The sequence below is a fragment of the Chiloscyllium plagiosum genome, unplaced genomic scaffold, assembly GCF_037043375.1.
Source record: "Chiloscyllium plagiosum isolate Xiang-an unplaced genomic scaffold, Cpla_swu_hap1 HiC_scaffold_49, whole genome shotgun sequence".
In the NCBI taxonomy this organism is placed as follows: Eukaryota; Metazoa; Chordata; class Chondrichthyes; order Orectolobiformes; family Hemiscylliidae; genus Chiloscyllium; species Chiloscyllium plagiosum.
This window is the reverse complement of record NW_028270187.1, coordinates 402034-421508: the sequence shown is the minus strand read 5'-3', so window position 1 is coordinate 421508 and position 19475 is coordinate 402034. Positions and strand designations below refer to the sequence as shown.

At 65.6% G+C, this 19475-nt stretch overlaps 1 protein-coding gene across 1 annotated transcript in view; it reads left to right on the top strand.

Moving 5' to 3' along the window:
* The window catches only part of prpf31 (PRP31 pre-mRNA processing factor 31 homolog (yeast)), a 44323-nt gene that overhangs the window by 18266 nt on the left and 6582 nt on the right, over positions 1-19475 (top strand). The window contains exons 5-6 of the mRNA XM_087984954.1: positions 16543-16640; positions 18941-19047. Of these exons, the coding sequence (XP_087841080.1) occupies positions 16543-16640; positions 18941-19047 (205 nt within the window). The remainder of the gene's footprint in view (positions 1-16542; positions 16641-18940; positions 19048-19475) is intronic.

Here is a 19475-nt window from a genome sequence, read left to right as displayed (position 1 = left end):
TGCACAGTGCCCCGGTCTCCCCTCGGTCACTCGGAGCACCGTGCACAGTTCCCCGGTCTCCCCTCGGTCAGACCCACACTTGGAGCACCGTGCATAGTTCCCCGGTCTCCCCTCAGTCAGACCCACACTCGGAGCACCGTGCACAGTTCCCCGGTCTCCCCTCGGTCAGACCCCACACTCGGAGCACCGTGCACAGTTCCCCGGTCTCCCCTCGGTCAGACCCCGCACTCGGAGCACCGTGCACAGTTCCCCGATCTCCCCTCGGTCACTCGGAGCACCGTGCACAGTTCCCTGGTCAAAACCACACTCTGAGCACCGTGCACAGTTCCCCGGTCTCCCCTCGGTCAGACCCTCACTCGGAGCACCGTGCACAGTTCCCTGGTCTCCCCTCGGTCACTCGGAGCACCGTGCACAGTTCCCCGGTCTCCCCTCGGTCACTCGGAGCACCGTGCACAGTTCCCCGGTCTCCCCTCGGTCAGACCCCACACTCGGAGCACCGTGCACAGTTCCCCGGTCTCCCCTCGGTCACTCGGAGCACCGTGCACAGTTCCCCGGTCTCCCCTCGGTCACTCGGAGCACCGTGCACAGTTCCCCGGTCTCCCCTCGGTCACTCGGAGCACCGTGCACAGTTCCCCGGTCTCCCCTCGGTCACTCGGAGCACCGTGCACAGTTCCCCGGTCTCCCCTCGGTCAGACCCACACTCGGAGCACCGTGCACAGTTCCCCGGTCTCCCCTCGGTCACTCGGAGCACCGTGCACAGTTCCCCGGTCTCCCCTCGGTCACTCGGAGCACCGTGCACAGTTCCCCGGTCTCCCCTCGGTCAGACCCACACTCGGAGCACCGTGCACAGTTCCCCGCTCTCCCCTCGGTCAGACCCACACTCGGAGCACCGTGCACAGTTCCCCGGTCTCCCCTCGGTCAGACCACGCACTCGGAGCACCGTGCACAGTTCCCCGGTCTCCCCTCGGTCACTCGGAGCACCGTGCACAGTTCCCTGGTCAGAACCACACTCGGAGCACCGTGCACAGTTCCCCGGTCTCCCCTCGGTCAGACCCTCACTCGGAGCACCGTGCACAGTTCCCCGGTCTCCCCTCGGTCACTCGGAGCACCGTGCACAGTTCCCCGGTCTCCCATCGGTCACTCGGAGCACCGTGCACAGTTCCCCGGTCTCCCCTCGGTCAGACCCCACACTTGGAGCACCGTGCACAGTTCCCCGATCTCCCCTCGGTCACTCGGAGCACCGTACACAGTTCCCTGGTCAGACCCTCACTCGGAGCACCGTGCACAGTTCCCTGGTCAGACCCACACTCGTTGCACCGTGCACAGTTCCCCGGTCTCCCCTCGGTCAGACCCTCACTCGGAGCACCGTGCGCAGTTCCCCGGTCTCCCCTCGGTCAGACCCTCACTCGGAGCACCGTGCGCAGTTCCCCGGTCTCCCCTCGGTCACTCGGAGCACCGTGCACAGTTCCCCGGTCTCCCCTCGGTCAGACCCTCACTCGGAGCACCGTGCGCAGTTCCCCGGTCTCCCCTCGGTCACTCGGAGCACCGTACACAGTTCCCCAGTCTCCGTATCCTCCTCGGTCACTCGGAGCACTGTGCCCAGTTCCCCGGTCTCCCCTCGGTCAGACCCACACTCGGAGCACCGTGCACTGTTCCCCGGTCTCTCCTCGGTCAGACCCTCACTCGGAGCACCGTGCACAGTTCCCCGGTCTCCCCTCGGTCAGATCCACACTCGGAGCACCGTGTACAGTTCCCCGGTCTCCCCTCGGTCAGACCCACACTCGGAGCACCGTGCACAGTTCCCCGGTCTCCCCTCGGTCACTCGGAGCACCGTGCACAGTGCCCCGGTCTCCCCTCGGTCACTCGGAGCACCGTGCACAGTTCCCCGGTCTCCCCACGGTCAGACCCACACTCGGAGCAACATGCACAGTTCCCCGGTCTCCCCTCGGTCACTCGGAGCACCGTGCACAGTTCCCCGGTCTCCCATCGGTCAGTCCCACACTCGGAGCACCGTGCACAGTTCCCCGGTCTCCCATCGGTCAGACCCCGCACTCTGAGCACCGTGCACAGTTCCCCGGTCTACCCTCGGTCACTCGGAGCACCGTGCACAGTTCCCCGGTCTCCCCTCGGTCAGACCCACACTCGGAGCACCATGCCCAGCACACCGGTCTTCCCTCGGTTACTCGGAGCACCGTGCGCAGTTCCCCGGTCTCCCCTCGGTCACTCGGAGCACCGTGCACAGTTCCCCGGTCTCCCCTCGGTCACTCGGAGCACCGTGCACAGTTCCCCGGTCTCCCCTCGGTCACTCGGAGCACCGTACGCAGTTCCCTGGTCAGACCCTCACTCGGAGCACCGTGCACAGTTCCCTGGTCAGACACACACTCGGAGCACCGTGCACAGTTCCCCGGTCTCCCCTCGGTCAGACCCTCATTCGGAGCACCGTGCACAGTTCCCCGGTCTCCCCTCGGTCAGACCCTCATTCGGAGCACCGTGCACGGTTCCCCGGTCTCCCCTCGGTCAGACCCTCACTCGGAGCTCCGTGCACAGATCCCCGGACTCCCCTCGGTCACTTGGAGCACCGTGCACAGTTCCCCGGTCTCCCCTCGGTCACTCGGAGCACCGTGCACAGTTCCCTGGTCTCCCCTCGGTCACTCGGAGCACCGTGCACAGTTCCCTGGTCTCCCCTCGGTCAGACCCACACTCGGAGCACCATGTACAGTTCCCTGGTCTCCCCTCGGTCACTCGGAGCACCGTGCACAGATCCACGGTCTTCCCTCGGTCACTCTGAGCACCGTGCACAGTTCCCCGGTCTCCCCTCGGTCACTCTGAGCACCGTGCACAGTTCCCCGGTCTCCCCTTGGTCACTCGGAGCACCGTGCACAGTTCCCTGGTCTCCCCTCGGTCAGACCCTCACGAGGAGCACCGTGCACAGTTCCCCGGTCTCCCCTCGGTCAGACCCACACTCGGAGCACCGTGCACAGTTCCCCGGTCTCCCCTCGGTCAGACCCCACACTCGGAGCACCGTGCACCGTTCCCCGGTCTCCCATCGGTCAGTCCCACACTCGGAGCACCGTGCACAGTTCCCCGGTCTCCCATCGGTCAGACCCCGCACTCTGAGCACCGTGCACAGTTCCCCGGTCTACCCTCGGTCACTCGGAGCACCGTGCACAGTTCCCCGGTCTCCCCTCGGTCAGACCCACACTCGGAGCACCATGCCCAGCACACCGGTCTTCCCTCGGTTACTCGGAGCACCGTGCGCAGTTCCCCGGTCTCCCCTCGGTCACTCGGAGCACCGTTCACTGTTCCCCGGTCTCCCCTCGGTCAGACCCTCACTCGGAGCTCCGTGCACAGTTCCCCGGTCTCCCCTCGATCAGACCCACACTCGGAGCACCATGTACAGTTCCCTGGTCTCCCCTCGGTCACTCGGAGCACCGTGCACAGATCCACGGTCTCCCCTCGGTCAGACCCTCACTAGGAGCACCGTGCACAGTTCCCCGGTCTCCCCTCGGTCAGACCCCACACTAGGAGCACCGTGCACAGTTCCCCGGTCTCCCATCGGTCAGTCCCACACTCGGAGCACCGTGCACATTTCCCCGGTCTCCCCTCGGTCACTCGGAGCACCGTGCACAGTTCCCCGGTCTCCCCTCGGTCACTCGGAGCACCGTGCACAGTTCCCCGGTCTCCCCTCGGTCACTCGGAGCACCGTGCACAGTTCCCCGGTCTCCCCTCGGTCAGACCCACACTCGGAGCAACATGCATAGTTCCCCGGTCTCCCCTCGGTCAGACCCACACTCGGAGCACCGTGCACAGTTCCCCTGTCTCCCCTCAGTCAGACCCACACTCGGAGCACCGTGCACAGTTCCCCGATCTCCCCTCGGTCACTCGGAGCACCGTGCACAGTTCCCTGGTCAGAACCACACTCGGAGTACCGTGCACAGTTCCCCGGTGTCCCCTCGGTCAGACCCTCACTCGGAGCACCGTGCACAGTTCCCTGCTCTCCCCTCGGTCACTCGGAGCACCGTGCACAGTTCCCCGGTCTCCCATCGGTCACTCGGAGCACCGTGCACAGTTCCCCGGTCTCCCCTCGGTCAGACCCCACACTCGGAGCACCGTGCACAGTTCCCCAGTCTCCCCTCGGTCACTCGGAGCACCGTGCACAGTTCCCCGGTCTCCCCTCGGTCACTCGGAGCACCGTACACAGTTCCCCAGTCTCCCCTCGGTCAGACACGCAGTCGGAGCACCGTGCACAGTTCCCCAGTCTCCCCTCTGTCACTCGGAGCACCGTGCACAGTTCCCCAGTCTCCCCTCTGTCACTCGGAGCACCGTGCACAGTTCCCCAGTCTCCCCTCTGTCACTCGGAGCACCGTGCACAGTTCCCCGGTCTCCCCTCGGTCACTCGGAGCACCGTGCGCAGTTCCCCGGTCTCCCCTCGGTCACTCGGAGCACCGTGCACAGTTCCCCGGTCTCCCCACAGTCAGACCCCACACTCGGAGCACCGTGCACAGTGCCCCGGTCTCCCCTCGGTCACTCGGAGCACCGTGCACAGTTCCCCGGTCTCCCATCGGTCACTCGGAGCACCGTGCACAGTTCCCCGGTCTCCCCTCGGTCAGACCCCACACTCGGAGCACCGTGCACTGTTCCCTGGTCAGACCCTCACTCGGAGCACCGTGCACAGTTCCCTGGTCAGACCCCACACTCCTTGCACCGTGCACAGTTCCCTGGTCTCCCCTCGGTCATTCGGAGCTCCGTGCATAGTTCCCCGGTCTCCCCTCGGTCAGACCCTCACTCGGAGCACCGTGCACAGTTCCCTGGTCTCCCCTCGGTCATTCGGAGCTCCGTGCACAGTTCCCCGGTCTCGCCTCGGTCACTCGGACCACCGTGCACAGTTCCCCGGTCTCGCCTCGGTCACTCGGACCACCGTACACAGTTCCCCAGTCTCCGTATCCTCCTCGGTCACTCGGAGCACTGTGCACAGTTCCCCGGTCTCCCCTCGGTCAGACCCACACTCGGAGCACCGTACACAGTTCCCTGGTCAGACCCTCACTCGGAGCACCGTGCACAGTTCCCTGGTCAGACCCACACTCGGAGCACCGTGCGCAGTTCCCCGGTCTCCCCACAGTCAGACCCCACACTCGGAGCACCGTGCACAGTGCCCCGGTCTCCCCTCGGTCACTCGGAGCACCGTGCACAGTTCCCCGGTCTCCCCTCGGTCAGACCCACACTCGGAGCACCGTGCACAGTTCCCCTGTCTCCCCTCGGTCAGACCCACACTCGGAGCACCGTGCACAGTTCCCTGGTCTCCCCTCAGTCACTCGGAGCACCGTGCACAGTTACCCGGTCTCCCCTCGGTCAGATCCACACTCGGAGCACCGTGCACAGTTCCGCGGTCTCCCCTCGGTCACTCGGAGCACCATGCACAGTGCCCCGGTCTCCCCTCGGTCACTCGGAGCACCGTGCACAGTTCCCCGGTCTCCCCTCGGTCAGACCCACACTCGGAGCACCGTGCATAGTTCCCCGGTCTCCCCTCAGTCAGACCCACACTCGGAGCACCGTGCACAGTTCCCCGGTCTCCCCTCGGTCAGACCCCACACTCGGAGCACCGTGCACAGTTCCCCGGTCTCCCCTCGGTCAGACCCCGCACTCGGAGCACCGTGCACAGTTCCCCGATCTCCCCTCGGTCACTCGGAGCACCGTGCACAGTTCCCTGGTCAAAACCACACTCTGAGCACCGTGCACAGTTCCCCGGTCTCCCCTCGGTCAGACCCTCACTCGGAGCACCGTGCACAGTTCCCTGGTCTCCCCTCGGTCACTCGGAGCACCGTGCACAGTTCCCCGGTCTCCCCTCGGTCACTCGGAGCACCGTGCACAGTTCCCCGGTCTCCCCTCGGTCAGACCCCACACTCGGAGCACCGTGCACAGTTCCCCGGTCTCCCCTCGGTCACTCGGAGCACCGTGCACAGTTCCCCGGTCTCCCCTCGGTCACTCGGAGCACCGTGCACAGTTCCCCGGTCTCCCCTCGGTCACTCGGAGCACCGTGCACAGTTCCCCGGTCTCCCCTCGGTCACTCGGAGCACCGTGCACAGTTCCCCGGTCTCCCCTCGGTCAGACCCACACTCGGAGCACCGTGCACAGTTCCCCGGTCTCCCCTCGGTCACTCGGAGCACCGTGCACAGTTCCCCGGTCTCCCCTCGGTCACTCGGAGCACCGTGCACAGTTCCCCGGTCTCCCCTCGGTCAGACCCACACTCGGAGCACCGTGCACAGTTCCCCGCTCTCCCCTCGGTCAGACCCACACTCGGAGCACCGTGCACAGTTCCCCGGTCTCCCCTCGGTCAGACCACGCACTCGGAGCACCGTGCACAGTTCCCCGGTCTCCCCTCGGTCACTCGGAGCACCGTGCACAGTTCCCTGGTCAGAACCACACTCGGAGCACCGTGCACAGTTCCCCGGTCTCCCCTCGGTCAGACCCTCACTTGGAGCACCGTGCACAGTTCCCCGGTCTCCCCTCGGTCACTCGGAGCACCGTGCACAGTTCCCCGGTCTCCCCTCGGTCACTCGGAGCACCGTGCACAGTTCCCCGGTCTCCCATCGGTCACTCGGAGCACCGTGCACAGTTCCCCGGTCTCCCCTCGGTCAGACCCCACACTTGGAGCACCGTGCACAGTTCCCCGATCTCCCCTCGGTCACTCGGAGCACCGTGCACAGTTCCCCGGTCTCCCCTCGGTCAGACCCCACACTTGGAGCACCGTGCACAGTTCCCCGATCTCCCCTCGGTCACTCGGAGCACCGTACACAGTTCCCTGGTCAGACCCTCACTCGGAGCACCGTGCACAGTTCCCTGGTCAGACCCACACTCGTTGCACCGTGCACAGTTCCCCGGTCTCCCCTCGGTCAGACCCTCACTCGGAGCACCGTGCGCAGTTCCCCGGTCTCCCCTCGGTCAGACCCTCACTCGGAGCACCGTGCGCAGTTCCCCGGTCTCCCCTCGGTCACTCGGAGCACCGTGCACAGTTCCCCGGTCTCCCCTCGGTCAGACCCTCACTCGGAGCACCGTGCGCAGTTCCCCGGTCTCCCCTCGGTCACTCGGAGCACCGTACACAGTTCCCCAGTCTCCGTATCCTCCTCGGTCACTCGGAGCACTGTGCCCAGTTCCCCGGTCTCCCCTCGGTCAGACCCACACTCGGAGCACCGTGCACTGTTCCCCGGTCTCTCCTCGGTCAGACCCTCACTCGGAGCACCGTGCACAGTTCCCCGGTCTCCCCTCGGTCAGATCCACACTCGGAGCACCGTGTACAGTTCCCCGGTCTCCCCTCGGTCAGACCCACACTCGGAGCACCGTGCCCAGTTCCCCGGTCTCCCCTCGGTCACTCGGAGCACCGTGCCCAGTTCCCCGGTCTCCCCTCGGTCAGACCCACACTCGGAGCACCGTGCCCAGTTCCCCGGTCTCCCCACAGTCAGACCCCACACTCGGAGCACCGTGCACAGTTCCCCGGTCTCCCCTCGGTCACTCGGAGCACCGTGCACAGTGCCCCGGTCTCCCCTCGGTCACTCGGAGCACCGTGCACAGTTCCCCGGTCTCCCCACGGTCAGACCCACACTCGGAGCAACATGCACAGTTCCCCGGTCTCCCCTCGGTCACTCGGAGCACCGTGCACAGTTCCCCGGTCTCCCCTCGGTCAGACCCACACTCGGAGCACCGTGCACAGTTCCCCGGTCTCCCCTCGGTCAGATCCACACTCGGAGCACCGTGCACAGTTGCCCGGTCTCCCCTCGGTCACTCGGAGCACCGTGCACAGTTCCCCGGTCTCCCCTCGGTCACTCGGAGCACCGTGCACAGTTCCCCGGTCTCCCCTCGGTCAGACCCACACTCGGAGCACCGTGCACAGTTCCCCGATCTCCCCTCGGTCACTCGGAGCACCGTGCACAGTTCCCTGGTCAGACCCTCACTCGGCGCACCGTGCACAGTTCCCTGGTCAGACCCACAATCGTTGCACCGTGCACAGTTCCCCGGTCTCCCCTCGGTCAGACCCTCACTCGGAGCACCGTGCACAGTTCCCTGGTCTCCCATCGGTCACTCGGAGCACCGTGCACAGTTCCCCGGTCTCCCCTCGGTCAGACCCTCACTCGGAGCACCGTGCACAGTTCCCCTGTCTCCCCTCGGTCACTCGGAGCACCGTGCACAGTTCCCCGGTCTCCCCTCGGTCACTCGGAGCACCGTGCACAGTTCCCCGGTCTCCCCTCGGTCAGACCCACACTCGGAGCACCGTGCACAGTTCCCCGGTCTCCCCTCAGTCAGACCACACTCGGAGCACCGTGCACAGTTCCCCGGTCTCCCCTCGGTCAGACCCCACACTCGGAGCACCGTGCACAGTTCCCCGGTCTCCCCTCGGTCAGACCCACACTCGGAGCACCGTGCACAGTTCCCCAGTCTACCCTCGGTCAGACCCACACTCGGAGCACCGTGCACAGTTCCCCGGTCTCCCCTCGGTCAGACCCCACACTCGGAGCACCGTGCACAGTTCCCCGGTCTCCCCTCGGTCAGACCCTCACTCGGAGCACCGTACGCAGTTCCCTGGTCAGAACCACACTCGGAGCACCGTGCACAGTTCCCCGGTCTCCCCTCGGTCAGACCCTCACTCGGAGCACCGTGCACAGTTCCCTGGTCAGAACCACACTTGGAGCACCGTGCACAGTTCCCCGGTCTCCCCTCGGTCAGACCCTCACTCGGAGCACCGTGCACAGTTCCCTGGTCTACCCTCGGTCACTCGGAGCACCGTGCACAGTTCCCCGGTCTCCCATCGGTCACTCGGAGCACCGTGCACAGTTCCCCGGTCTCCCCTCGGTCAGACCCCACACTCGGAGCACCGTGCACAGTTCCCCGATCTCCCCTCGGTCACTCGGAGCACCGTACACAGTTCCCTGGTCAGACCCTCACTCGGAGCACCGTGCACAGTTCCCTGGTCAGACCCACACTCGTTGCACCGTGCACAGTTCCCCGGTCTCCCCTCGGTCAGACCCTCACTCGGAGCACCGTGCGCAGTTCCCCGGTCTCCCCTCGGTCAGACCCCACACTCGGAGCACCGTGCGCAGTTCCCCGGTCTCCCCTCGGTCACTCGGAGCACCGTGCACAGTTCCCCGGTCTCCCCTCGGTCAGACCCTCACTCGGAGCACCGTGCGCAGTTCCCCGGTCTCCCCTCGGTCACTCGGAGCACCGTACACAGTTCCCCAGTCTCCGTATCCTCCTCGGTCACTCGGAGCACTGTGCCCAGTTCCCCGGTCTCCCCTCGGTCAGACCCACACTCGGAGCACCGTGCACAGTTCCCCGGTCTCCCCTCGGTCAGACCCCACACTCGGAGCACCGTGCACAGTTCCCCGGTCTCCCCTCGGTCAGACCCCACACTCGGAGCACCGTGCACAGTTCCCCGGTCTCCCCTCGGTCAGACCCCACACTCGGAGCACCGTGCCCAGTTCCCCGGTCTCCCCTCGGTCACTCGGAGCACCGTGCCCAGTTCCCCGGTCTCCCCACAGTCAGACCCCACACTCGGAGCACCGTGCACAGTTCCCCGGTCTCCCCTCGGTCAGACCCTCACTCGGAGCACCGTGCACAGTTCCCTGGTCAGAACCACACTCGGAGCACCGTGCACAGTTCCCCGGTCTCCCCTCGGTCAGACCCTCACTCGGAGCACCGTGCACAGTTCCCTGGTCTACCCTCGGTCACTCGGAGCACCGTGCACAGTTCCCCGGTCTCCCATCGGTCACTCGGAGCACCGTGCACAGTTCCCCGGTCTCCCCTCGGTCAGACCCCACACTCGGAGCACCGTGCACAGTTCCCCGATCTCCCCTCGGTCACTCGGAGCACCGTACACAGTTCCCTGGTCAGACCCTCACTCGGAGCACCGTGCACAGTTCCCTGGTCAGACCCACACTCGTTGCACCGTGCACAGTTCCCCGGTCTCCCCTCGGTCAGACCCTCACTCGGAGCACCGTGCGCAGTTCCCCGGTCTCCCCTCGGTCAGACCCCACACTCGGAGCACCGTGCACAGTTCCCCGGTCTCCCCTCGGTCAGACCCTCACTCGGAGCACCGTACGCAGTTCCCCGGTCTCCCCTCGGTCAGACCCTCACTCGGAGCACCGTGCACAGTTCCCCGGTCTCCCCTCGGTCAGACCCTCACTCGGAGCACCGTGCACAGTTCCCCGGTCTCCCCTCGGTCAGATCCACACTCGGAGCACCGTGTACAGTTCCCCGGTCTCCCCTCGGTCAGACCCACACTCGGAGCACCGTGCCCAGTTCCCCGGTCTCCCCTCGGTCACTCGGAGCACCTTGCGCAGTTCCCCGGTCTCCCCTCGGTCAGACCCACACTCGGAGCACCGTGCCCAGTTCCCCGGTCTCCCCTCGGTCACTCGGAGCACCGTGCACAGTGCCCCGGTCTCCCCACGGTCAGACCCACACTCGGAGCACCGTGCACAGTTCCCCGGTCTCCCCTCGGTCAGATCCACACTCGGAGCACCGTGCACAGTTCCGCGGTCTCCCCTCAGTCACTCGCAGCTCCGTGCACAGTTCCCCGGTCTCCCCTCGGTCAGACCCACACTCGGAGCACCGTGCACAGTTCCCCGGTCTCCCCTCGGTCAGACCCCACACTCGGAGCACCGTGCACAGTTCCCCGATCTCCCCTCGGTCACTCGGAGCACCGTACACAGTTCCCTGGTCAGACCCTCACTCGGAGCACCGTGCACAGTTCCCTGGTCAGACCCACACTCGTTGCACCGTGCACAGTTCCCCGGTCTCCCCTCGGTCAGACCCTCACTCGGAGCACCGTGCACAGTTCCCTGGTCTCCCATCGGTCACTCGGAGCACCGTGCACAGTTCCCCGATCTCCACTCGGTCACTCGGAGCACCGTGCGCAGTTCCCCGGTCTCCCCTCGGTCTGACCCACACTCGTTGCAACGTGCGCAGTTCCCCGGTCTCCCCTCGGTCAGACCCTCACTCGGAGCACCGTGCGCAGTTCCCCGGACTCCCCTCGGTCACTCGGAGCACTGTGCACAGTTCCCCGGTCTCCCCTCGGTCAGACCCACACTCGGAGCACCGTGCACAGTTCCCCGGTCTCCCCTCGGTCACTCGGAGCACTGTGCACAGTTCCCCGGTCTCCCCTCGGTCACTCGGAGCACCGTGCGCAGTTCCCCAGTCTCCCCTCGGTCTGACCCACACTCGTTGCAACGTGCGCAGTTCCCCGCTCTCCCCTCGGTCAGACCCTCACTCGGACCACCGTGCACAGTTCCCCGGTCTCCCCTCGGTCACTCGCACCGTACACAGTTCCCCAGTCTCCGTATCCCCCTCGGTCACTCGGAGCACTGTGCCCAGTTCCCCGGTCTCCCCTCGGTCAGACCCACACTCGGAGCACCGTGCACAGTTCCCTGGTCAGACCCTCACTCGGAGCACCGTGCACAGTTCCCTGGTCAGACCCACACTCGGAGCACCGTGCGCAGTTCCCCGGTCTCCCCTCGGTCAGACCCTCACTCGGAGCACCGTGCGCAGTTCCCCGGTCTCCCCTCGGTCAGACCCTCACTCGGAGCACCGTGCGCAGTTCCCCGGTCTCCCCTCGGTCAGACCCTCACTCGGAGCACCGTGCGCAGTTCCCCGGTCTCCCCTCGGTCAGACCCTCACTCGGAGCACCGTGTACAGTTCCCCGGTCTCCCCTCGGTCACTCGGAGCACTGTGCCCAGTTCCCCGGTCTCCCCTCGGTCAGACCCACACTCGGAGCACCGTGCACAGTTCCCCGGTCTCCCCTCGGTCAGACCCACACTCGGAGCACCGTGCACAGTTCCCCGGTCTCCCCTCAGTCAGACCCTCACTCGGAGCACCGTGCGCAGCTCCCCGGTCTCCCCTCGGTCAGACCCTCACTCGGAGCACCGTGCACAGTTCCCCGGTCTCCCCTCGGTCACTCGGAGCACCGTGCACAGTTCCCCGGTCTCCCCTCGGTCACTCGGAGCACCGTGCACAGTTCCCCGGTCTCCCCTCGGTCACTCGGAGCACCGTGCACAGTTCCCCGGTCTCCCCTCGGTCACTCGGAGCACCGTGCACAGTTCCCCGGTCTCCCCTCGGTCACTCGGAGCACCGTGCACAGTTCCCCGGTCTCCCCTCGGTCACTCGGAGCACCGTGCACAGTTCCCCGGTCTCCCCTCGGTCACTCGGAGCACCGTGCACAGTTCCCCGGTCTCCCCTCGGTCACTCGGAGCACCGTGCACAGTTCCCCGGTCTCCCCTCGGTCACTCGGAGCACCGTGCACAGTTCCCCGGTCTCCCCTCGGTCACTCGGAGCACCGTGCACAGTTCCCCGGTCTCCCCTCGGTCACTCGGAGCACCGTGCACAGTTCCCCGGTCTCCCCTCGGTCACTCGGAGCACCGTGCACAGTTCCCCGGTCTCCCCTCGGTCACTCGGAGCACCGTGCACAGTTCCCCGGTCTCCCCTCGGTCACTCGGAGCACCGTGCACAGTTCCCCGGTCTCCCCTCGGTCACTCGGAGCACCGTGCACAGTTCCCCGGTCTCCCCTCGGTCACTCGGAGCACCGTGCACAGTTCCCCGGTCTCCCCTCGGTCACTCGGAGCACCGTGCACAGTTCCCCGGTCTCCCCTCGGTCACTCGGAGCACCGTGCACAGTTCCCCGGTCTCCCCTCGGTCACTCGGAGCACCGTGCACAGTTCCCCGGTCTCCCCTCGGTCAGACCCCACACTCGGAGCACCGTGCACAGTTCCCCGGTCTCCCCTCGGTCAGACCCCACACTCGGAGCACCGTGCACAGTTCCCCGGTCTCCCCTCGGTCAGACCCCACACTCGGAGCACCGTGCCCAGTTCCCCGGTCTCCCCTCGGTCACTCGGAGCACCGTGCCCAGTTCCCCGGTCTCCCCACAGTCAGACCCCACACTCGGAGCACCGTGCACAGTTCCCTGGTCAGAACCACACTCGGAGCACCGTGCACAGTTCCCCGGTCTCCCCTCGGTCAGACCCTCACTCGGAGCACCGTGCACAGTTCCCTGGTCTACCCTCGGTCACTCGGAGCACCGTGCACAGTTCCCCGGTCTCCCATCGGTCACTCGGAGCACCGTGCACAGTTCCCCGGTCTCCCCTCGGTCAGACCCCACACTCGGAGCACCGTGCACAGTTCCCCGATCTCCCCTCGGTCACTCGGAGCACCGTACACAGTTCCCTGGTCAGACCCTCACTCGGAGCACCGTGCACAGTTCCCTGGTCAGACCCACACTCGTTGCACCGTGCACAGTTCCCCGGTCTCCCCTCGGTCAGACCCTCACTCGGAGCACCGTGCGCAGTTCCCCGGTCTCCCCTCGGTCAGACCCCACACTCGGAGCACCGTGCACAGTTCCCCGGTCTCCCCTCGGTCAGACCCTCACTCGGAGCACCGTACGCAGTTCCCCGGTCTCCCCTCGGTCAGACCCTCACTCGGAGCACCGTGCACAGTTCCCCGGTCTCCCCTCGGTCAGACCCTCACTCGGAGCACCGTGCACAGTTCCCCGGTCTCCCCTCGGTCAGATCCACACTCGGAGCACCGTGTACAGTTCCCCGGTCTCCCCTCGGTCAGACCCACACTCGGAGCACCGTGCCCAGTTCCCCGGTCTCCCCTCGGTCACTCGGAGCACCTTGCGCAGTTCCCCGGTCTCCCCTCGGTCAGACCCACACTCGGAGCACCGTGCCCAGTTCCCCGGTCTCCCCTCGGTCACTCGGAGCACCGTGCACAGTGCCCCGGTCTCCCCACGGTCAGACCCACACTCGGAGCACCGTGCACAGTTCCCCGGTCTCCCCTCGGTCAGATCCACACTCGGAGCACCGTGCACAGTTCCGCGGTCTCCCCTCAGTCACTCGCAGCTCCGTGCACAGTTCCCCGGTCTCCCCTCGGTCAGACCCACACTCGGAGCACCGTGCACAGTTCCCCGGTCTCCCCTCGGTCAGACCCCACACTCGGAGCACCGTGCACAGTTCCCCGATCTCCCCTCGGTCACTCGGAGCACCGTACACAGTTCCCTGGTCAGACCCTCACTCGGAGCACCGTGCACAGTTCCCTGGTCAGACCCACACTCGTTGCACCGTGCACAGTTCCCCGATCTCCCCTCGGTCACTCGGAGCACCGTACACAGTTCCCTGGTCAGACCCTCACTCGGAGCACCGTGCACAGTTCCCCGGTCTCCCCTCGGTCAGACCCTCACTCGGAGCACCGTGCACAGTTCCCTGGTCTCCCATCGGTCACTCGGAGCACCGTGCACAGTTCCCCGATCTCCACTCGGTCACTCGGAGCACCGTGCGCAGTTCCCCGGTCTCCCCTCGGTCTGACCCACACTCGTTGCAACGTGCGCAGTTCCCCGGTCTCCCCTCGGTCAGACCCTCACTCGGAGCACCGTGCGCAGTTCCCCGGACTCCCCTCGGTCACTCGGAGCACTGTGCACAGTTCCCCGGTCTCCCCTCGGTCAGACCCACACTCGGAGCACCGTGCACAGTTCCCCGGTCTCCCCTCGGTCACTCGGAGCACTGTGCACAGTTCCCCGGTCTCCCCTCGGTCACTCGGAGCACCGTGCGCAGTTCCCCAGTCTCCCCTCGGTCTGACCCACACTCGTTGCAACGTGCGCAGTTCCCCGCTCTCCCCTCGGTCAGACCCTCACTCGGACCACCGTGCACAGTTCCCCGGTCTCCCCTCGGTCACTCGCACCGTACACAGTTCCCCAGTCTCCGTATCCCCCTCGGTCACTCGGAGCACTGTGCCCAGTTCCCCGGTCTCCCCTCGGTCAGACCCACACTCGGAGCACCGTGCACAGTTCCCTGGTCAGACCCTCACTCGGAGCACCGTGCACAGTTCCCTGGTCAGACCCACACTCGGAGCACCGTGCGCAGTTCCCCGGTCTCCCCTCGGTCAGACCCTCACTCGGAGCACCGTGCGCAGTTCCCCGGTCTCCCCTCGGTCAGACCCTCACTCGGAGCACCGTGTACAGTTCCCCGGTCTCCCCTCGGTCACTCGGAGCACTGTGCCCAGTTCCCCGGTCTCCCCTCGGTCAGACCCACACTCGGAGCACCGTGCACAGTTCCCCGGTCTCCCCTCGGTCAGACCCACACTCGGAGCACCGTGCACAGTTCCCCGGTCTCCCCTCAGTCAGACCCTCACTCGGAGCACCGTGCGCAGCTCCCCAGTCTCCCCTCGGTCAGACCCTCACTCGGAGCACCGTGCACAGTTCCCCGGTCTCCCCTCGGTCACTCGGAGCACCGTGCACAGTTCCCCGGTCTCCCCTCGGTCACTCGGAGCACAGTGCACAGTTCCCCGGTCTCCCCTCGGTCACTCGGAGCACCGTGCACAGTTCCCCGGTCTCCCCTCGGTCACTCGGAGCACCGTGCACAGTTCCCCGGTCTCCCCTCGGTCACTCGGAGCACCGTGCACAGTTCCCCGGTCTCCCCTCGGTCACTCGGAGCACCGTGCACAGTTCCCCGGTCTCCCCTCGGTCACTCGGAGCACCGTGCACAGTTCCCCGGTCTCCCCTCGGTCACTCGGAGCACCGTGCACAGTTCCCCGGTCTCCCCTCGGTCACTCGGAGCACCGTGCACAGTTCCCCGGTCTCCCCTCGGTCACTCGGAGCACCGTGCACAGTTCCCCGGTCTCCCCTCGGTCACTCGGAGCACCGTGCACAGTTCCCCGGTCTCCCCTCGGTCACTCGGAGCACCGTGCACAGTTCCCCGGTCTCCCCTCGGTCACTCGGAGCACCGTGCACAGTTCCCCGGTCTCCCCTCGGTCACTCGGAGCACCGTGCGCAGTTCCCCGGTCTCCCCTCGGTCACTCGGAGCACCGTGCGCAGTTCCCCGGTCTCCCCTCGGTCACTCGGAGCACCGTGCGCAGTTCCCCGGTCTCCCCTCGGTCACTCGGAGCACCGTGCGCAGTTCCCCGGTCTCCCCTCGGTCACTCGGAGCACCGTGCGCAGTTCCCCGGTCTCCCCTCGGTCACTCGGAGCACCGTGCGCAGTTCCCCGGTCTCCCCTCGGTCACTCGGAGCACCGTGCGCAGTTCCCCGGTCTCCCCTCGGTCACTCGGAGCACCGTGCGCAGTTCCCCGGTCTCCCCTCGGTCACTCGGAGCACCGTGCGCAGTTCCCCGGTCTCCCCTCGGTCACTCGGAGCACCGTGCGCAGTTCCCCGGTCTCCCCTCGGTCACTCGGAGCACCGTGCGCAGTTCCCCGGTCTCCCCTCGGTCACTCGGAGCACCGTGCGCAGTTCCCCGGTCTCCCCTCGGTCACTCGGAGCACCGTGCGCAGTTCCCCGGTCTCCCCTCGGTCACTCGGAGCACCGTGCGCAGTTCCCCGGTCTCCCCTCGGTCACTCGGAGCACCGTGCTCAGTTCCCCGGTCTCCGTATCCCCCTCGGTTCGATGGGAGGGGAGACGGACCCTGCGAGTGTTAACCTATACCAGTGACAGTATCGTGTGGTCCTCCTCTCATTGAATCGGGTCAGATGTTGCCAAGCTGGAAGGTGAATGAATTGCCTCCCCTTCTGTTTGCTTCCTCAGACATCATTCACAAATACGTCCGGGATAAATACTCAAAGCGGTTCCCAGAGCTGGAATCGCTGGTTCCCAACGCACTGGATTATATCCGGACTGTGAAGGTCAGGCTCCCAGACTCTGTGTCCATCTGTCATCTCACCAGTGCTCTCCTCCATCCTCCTGTTCCACTCCCTCTCTCCCTCACCCCCTACACCCCTCACCCTCCTGTTCCAATCCCTCCCTCCCTATCTCCCTCACCCTCCTACAGCCCTCACCCTCCTGTTCCATCCCTCCCTCCCTATCTCCCTCACCCTCCTACAGCCCTTACCCTCCTGTTCCAATCCCTCCCTCCCTCTCCCCCTCACCCTCCTACACTCCTCACCCTCCTGTTCCAATCCCTCCCTCCCTATCTCCCTCACCCTCCTACACTCCTCACCCTCCTGTTCCAATCCCTCCCTCCCTATCTCCCTCACCCTCCTACACCCCTCACCCTCCTGTTCCAGTCCCTCCCTCCCTATCTCCCTCACCTCCTACACTCCTCACCCTCCTGTTCCAATCCCTCCCTCCCTATCTCCCTCACCCTCCTACACTCCTCACCCTCCTGCTCCAATCCCTCCCTCCCTATCTCCCTCACCCTCCTACACTCCTCACCCTCCTGTTCCAATCCCTCCCTCCCTCTCTCCCTCACCCTCCTATACTCCTCACCCTCTTGTTCCAATCCCTCCCTCCCTATCTCCCTCACCCTCCTACACCCCTCACCCTCCTGTTCCAATCCCTCCCTCACCCTCCTACACTCCTCACCCTCCTGTTCCAATCCCTCCCTCCCTATCTCCCTCACCCTCCTACACCCCTCACCCTCCTGTTCCAATCCCTCCCTCCCTATCTCCCTCACCCTCCTACACCCCTCACCCTCCTGTTCCAATCCCTCCCTCCCTATCTCCCTCACCCTCCTACACTCCTCACCCTCCTGTTCCAATCCTTCCCTCCCTATCCCCCTCACCCTCCTGTTCCAATCCCTCCCTCCCTATCCCCCTCACCTCCTACACTCCTCACCCTCCTGTTCCAATCCCTCCCTCACCCTCCTACACCCCTCACCCTCCTGTTCCAATCCCTCCCTATCTCCCTCACCCTCCTACACTCCTCACCCTCCTGTTCCAATCCCTCCCTCCCTATCTCCCTCACCCTCCTACACTCCTCACCTTCCTGTTCCAATCCCTCCCTCCCTATCTCCCTCACCTCCTACACCCCTCACCCTCCTGTTCCAATCCCTCCCTATCTCCCTCACCCTCCTACACTCCTCACCCTCCTGTTCCAATCCCTCCCTCCCTATCTCCCTCACCCTCCTACACCCCTCACCCTCCTGTTCCAATCCCTCCCTCCCTATCTCCGTCACCTCCTCGGAAATCTCCGGGCTCCTTCTCCTCCCATTCTCGCCTCCCCAGCGTTATTTTAAATTTCATGGTTTGCTCTCGGGATGCGGGTGTGGGACCTGAGCCAGATTTCTTGCCCCATCCCTAATTACCCGCAACGCAGGCCTCAGTGTCGGGCGTGGAGTCATGTGTAGGCCCGACTCCGTGAGGAAACCAGGATTCCTTCCGCGAAGGACAGTAGCAATCTATCCCCACGTGTTTAGTTTTAAAAACGACAACTTGGAACGATTATTCCAGGTTATTGACTGAATACGAACATCCCTCCCACCCCCAGTGGGTATTGAACTGGTGTCTGTCGGGGATTCTGGGCCGCTGGTTTAATTCCACCCGCACCCGTCACATCCTCCCCTCCCCCCCCCCCCCTGATCTCCGATGCCGTGCCTTGGCGAGGGGTGGCGTGATACTTTGCAACCCCCTCCCTGAACCTCCCTAACTCCCCTCCGCTACCTCGGGCAGGGCTGCACGGTTAGCCTCTTGCCAGCCGCAAGATGGCCGTCACTTGCCAGCTGGCCGCAAGATGGCCGCCAGCTGCAAGATGGCCGTCAGTTGCCAGCTGCAAGACGGCCGTCAGTTGCCAGCTGGCCACAAGATGGCCGCCAGCTGCAGGATGGCCGTCAGTTGCCAGTTGGCCACAAGATGGCCGCCAGCTGCAAGATGGCCGTCAGTTGCCAGTTGGCCACAAGATGGCCGCCAGCTGCAGGATGGCCGTCAGTTGCCAGTTGGCCACAAGATGGCCGCCAGCTGCAAGATGGCCGTCAGTTGCCAGTTGGCCACAAGATGGCCGCCAGCTGCAGGATGGCCGTCAGTTGCAAGATGGCCGCCGTGTGTATCCTGTTGGGCGAGCGAAGGCCGATGGGTGACCCCAGGGTTTGTGAGTCTTTGTCCGAACCTGCGGTTGCCTTGTCAAGCGGAGGCCGTTCACCCATCGATCCCCTTCCTCCCTCGGCGGTGAAAGTGTCTGATCGGATATGGTTCCCTCTGACCCTCGGCAGGAACTCGGCAACAGCCTGGACCGCTGCAAGAATAACGAGAACCTCCAGCAGATCCTCACAAACGCCACCATCATGGTGGTCAGTGTGACCGCGTCCACTACACAGGGGTAAGGGCGTCACACGAGTGCAATCACTCTCTCTCTGTCTGTCACTCTGTCTCTCTCTCTGTGTCTCTCTCTCTCTCTCTCTCTGTCTCTCTCTCTGTCTCTCTCTCTGTGTCTCTCTCTCTCTCTCTCTCTGTCTCTCTCTCTGTGTCTCTCTCTCTCTCTCTCTCTCTCTCTCTCCCCCTGCCTCCCCCCCCTCTCTCCCCCTGCCTCCCCCCCCTCTCTCCCCCTGCCTCCCCCCCCTCTCTCCCCCTGCCTCCCCCCCCCTCTCCCCCTGCCTCCCCCCCCCTCTCCCCCTGCCTCCCCCCCCTCTCTCCCCCTGCCTCCCCCCCTCTCCCCCTGCCTCCCCCCCTCTCTCCCCCTGCCTCCCCCCCCTCTCTCCCCTGCCTCCCCCTGCCTCCCCCCCCTCTCTCCCCCTGCCTCCCCCCCCT